A 3,785-nucleotide genomic window follows, 5' to 3' on the forward strand; every position below is an offset into this window, starting at 1 on the left:
AACATTTTCTGAAAATTTACTGCTAAAACTGAAAACTTTCTGCAGTGTTTCCTTCTTCAGCATTTAGAATAAACTGAAATGATGCTGATGTGGACAGTCCTGTTTGTTGTCACAGTTTCTTGGTCCTTGAATAGGACTCACTGACGTACAGTCTCTTCTGTTGTGTCGAGGATTGTGGGTCAGAAAGGCCAGAAAGCATGCTGGCTTAGAATCTCAAAGTGTAGCAGCACATCCTGATATTTTCAGCATTCTGCATTGCACAGACTATCATTATTACATGTATAGTATGTGTTTGACACATGGCAAAGCGTTTTCTGGATAACTGTGTGGGGAATGAAACGCAGCCTTGGACGAGTTAAAAACAGAAGAACATGAGGTTCACGACACACATACAGGACGTCATTAGCAGATCAGGTGCATAAAATGTGTAAATAATTGTTTAATGTTCATGAACTGTAAGGCGATGACATTTTAATTTACAACCATTTTATTTGTGACTGAAAATTACATCATTGTGTCAGATAAGCTGCACCAAAACTATTATTCCCTGATAATGAGCTGTGTAAATTTGATGAAATAAGGGAAAGGAATATTCTGTACCAGTGACTACATTCTGAAGATGCTGAGATATAAAGGAAACAAGATGACAGCAGGGCCATTTTCGTGAAATGCCAAAAATATCTTTGCCAAGACTGAAAAAAGTTTTAATTTCTTACAGAAAATACTGAGCAAGTGTCCACAAAAATCACTCACCAAACTTTTTAAAAATGTTTTACACAAGGCACAAAGTGACATAAATGTTCCAAGCTCAGTAGATGGGATTTGTCCGATATTACAGTGATGGAAGTGAATTGACTCTTAGTTTAGTACACTGTAGCACAGACACACAACAACCAGAGCTATCAATGGGTTGAAACAACTACAAAGCACTGGATTACAGAATATCTTTGTTAAATATTTCAAGTGGAAAATAAAAGGAATTTATATCCACTGTGTTCATTTTTCTGTTCTCTAATCTTATTTAGTGTTCTGTTCTTGTGAGAGTCATTTGTTTTAGTATTTGTTGAAATAAAAAGAGGAGACTCCAAGGCACTCTCTAAAAAAATTATTAAGATTTAAAAAGCCTTTATTTAAACGGCATGGTCATATAGACCTACAAAACTTCTACGCGTTTCGGCATCAAGCCTTCATCAGGAAGTCATACAATAAATCTTAATATTTTTTAGAGAGTGCCTTGGAGTCTCCTCTTTTTGTTTCAAGGACTTTTTGAATCCCCTTCCAAAGAGCACCTCAAACTAACTTTGCTGAGTGCAGGTAGCGCTCCTTTTCTATGTCTTGCTGTTCTTTTAGTATTTGGTTTGACGTTAAAAGGAATTACTCTTGTTTGTATAAACAAAACATCTTCATGCAAAGTTATATCCTCAAATGAATCAAATGACGCTTAACGCAGAAACAGCCACAGAAAAATGAGCCTCAGCTACAGAATTACGACCGTGAAAAGAATCATATTCATTTGTCTTTACATTGCTGTGGAGGGAGATGAAGGAAAACATTTTTATCCTGAACACTGTCACCAAATGTGGCGTTCACTTCAAAGCCTGGTTTCTCCACCTGTCAGTGGACCATGAACATGTTGTTTGTGCAGACAAGATAGAGCCATGCAAAGTCATGTCCTGAAGTGATTTAAATGACATTTAGTGAAGAGACAGCCACAGAAAACATTGTCAGCTTCAGTTACAGAGCAGTGATCATGGAAAGAATCATCTTCTTTGTTTGTCTTTGTGTTGCTGTTGAGGGAAATATAGGAAAACACATTTTTATCGACAGACGTGCAACCTGGTCTGAAGCTCAGGCTTACTGTCGACAACATCACACTGATCTGTCTTATTTTAATAGTCAGAGTGAGATAGACAAGCTTCCAAGAACTGCAAATGGAAATCTTCGCTATGGATGGATCGGCCTTTATCGAGATCCCAACAACAAAACTGCTTGGAAGTGGTCAGGAGGAGGACACGTTACATACCAGAACTGGATACATAGTTCTCACCGCAATGAGAACTATGCAGCGATTTCTTGGAATGGACAATGGTATGATAGAAGAGGCAGCATTTCTCACTACTTCTACTGCATGGATGTGACTGTGGTGGAGGAGAAGATGTCCTGGGAAGACGCTCTGAGCCACTGCAGAGAGAAACAAACTGATCTCCCCAGTCTGCTCTCTGAGACCGATCGGCTTCTGGCCCACACTCAGATCAAGCACAAGAACATCAGTGAGCGGGTGTGGATGGGTCTGCGTTTCCTGGGTGACCACTGGATGTGGCTGAACGGTGACCCTCTGGAATATGAAGAAGGAGCTCAGTACCAGCAGTGTCCAGTCATGAAACGCTGTGGAGCTTTAACCAAAGAGGGACTGTGGGAGAACTGGGACTGTCAAGACAAACTCAACTTCATCTGTGTCTGACACATTCTGGAGAGAGAACAGATTAACTTAAACATATACTGATACTTATAGAAATTCATCTAAACTGTCATTTGTTTGCTTCTCTGTGATCAGACTATATTCATCAGTAATTTTCCAGTTTGGTGGTTTGTATTTGTCAGGTGAGGGGTTTGTGTGTTTCTTGTTTTGTGAGTGAAATTAGAATACATTGTGAGAACATTTGAATAGATGAGTGATTTTTAAAGTATCCTCTGGTGATGTTGTTGTAGAATAAAGTTAGAGTGAGAATTAACATGTTCACTTGTTTGCAAGAGCAAGCATGAAAAATATCTAAATAATGATGTGTTCTGTCCTTGTTTAACTTTCTGTAGTTGATTTATTTCAAAGAAACATTTTCAGCTCAAACATAAATGTCACAACTGATGAACTTTTTCTTGTTTTTTATTTGGTGGTTTGTACTTGTCAGGTGAAGGGTTTTGTGTTTCATGACCTTGTCTTGTGATGTAAATTAGAATATGATGTCAGGACATTTGAATGGATCAGTGATTTTCAAAGTATCCTGTGGTGACGTTGTTACAGAGCTGCTTAACATGTTAACTGGTTCACATTTTGACCTATTCAGCAAGTTTTTATCAATAAATACATTTTAAAAAATTCTCCCTCTGTCTGTGTAATCTGTAATGAAAAGCTGAGAATCCCAGTAAACCTATAAATAATGCCATTTAACATTTAAATACCTTCATGATGAACTGATTAGAATCTGTCCTGATCTGACATGAAGTCTTTGTATCTTCATCAATCCTGAATTTCACATCAGAACTTTGTGAACATATTCCAGTCCACACCTGTGACCTCAACAAGTACCTGCAGGGCAGAAAATAGCTGGAGGAGTGTGAGGCAAAGGTACAAACCATGATGGTGGAGTGTTCTTGTGTTGTGTGTCTGAGTTGGTTCACAGCTGAAACGTTACATTTGTTCTCTTGGTGCTGTGAGATTCCAACTGTGTCTGATTTTCCACTTTTCCAAAAAATGCTCAATGGGCAGAGACGTTTTTCATCCCTGACCATCATGTACGAGGATGCTGACATCAGTGCTGAGTTGTCTGCAGGGAGGACACACTCACAGTTTAGCATCTTCTTCTGATAGATGTAAATATATTTTGTCAGATGTTTCACTTTTGGTGGATCACCCAAAACAACCAGAGCTATCAATGGGTTGAAACAACTACAAAGCACTGGATTACAGAATATCTTTGTTAAATATTTCAAGTGGAAAATAAAAGGAATTTATATCCACTGTGTTCATTTTTCTGTTCTCTCATCTTATTTAGTGTTCTGTTCTTGTG

General features: G+C 38.2%; 1 protein-coding gene across 1 annotated transcript; it reads left to right on the top strand.

Annotated features, from left to right (window-relative positions):
- The first annotated feature begins 2,128 nt into the window (after nt 1-2,128).
- Nucleotides 2,129-2,461, top strand: LOC127533282 (snaclec 5-like). The gene has a single exon (XM_051945905.1). The coding sequence runs from the start codon at nt 2,129-2,131 to the stop codon at nt 2,459-2,461; it is 333 nt and encodes a 110-aa protein (XP_051801865.1).
- Nucleotides 2,462-3,785: the final 1,324 nt, after the last annotated feature.

This window comes from Acanthochromis polyacanthus, chromosome 3 (assembly GCF_021347895.1).
Source record: "Acanthochromis polyacanthus isolate Apoly-LR-REF ecotype Palm Island chromosome 3, KAUST_Apoly_ChrSc, whole genome shotgun sequence".
Taxonomy (NCBI): domain Eukaryota; kingdom Metazoa; phylum Chordata; class Actinopteri; family Pomacentridae; genus Acanthochromis; species Acanthochromis polyacanthus.

Excerpts from the sequence above, each read along its gene's own strand:
- LOC127533282 (XM_051945905.1), top strand. The coding sequence starts at position 2,129 with ATGGATGTGACTGTGGTGGAGGAGAAGATGTCCTGGGAAGACGCTCTG.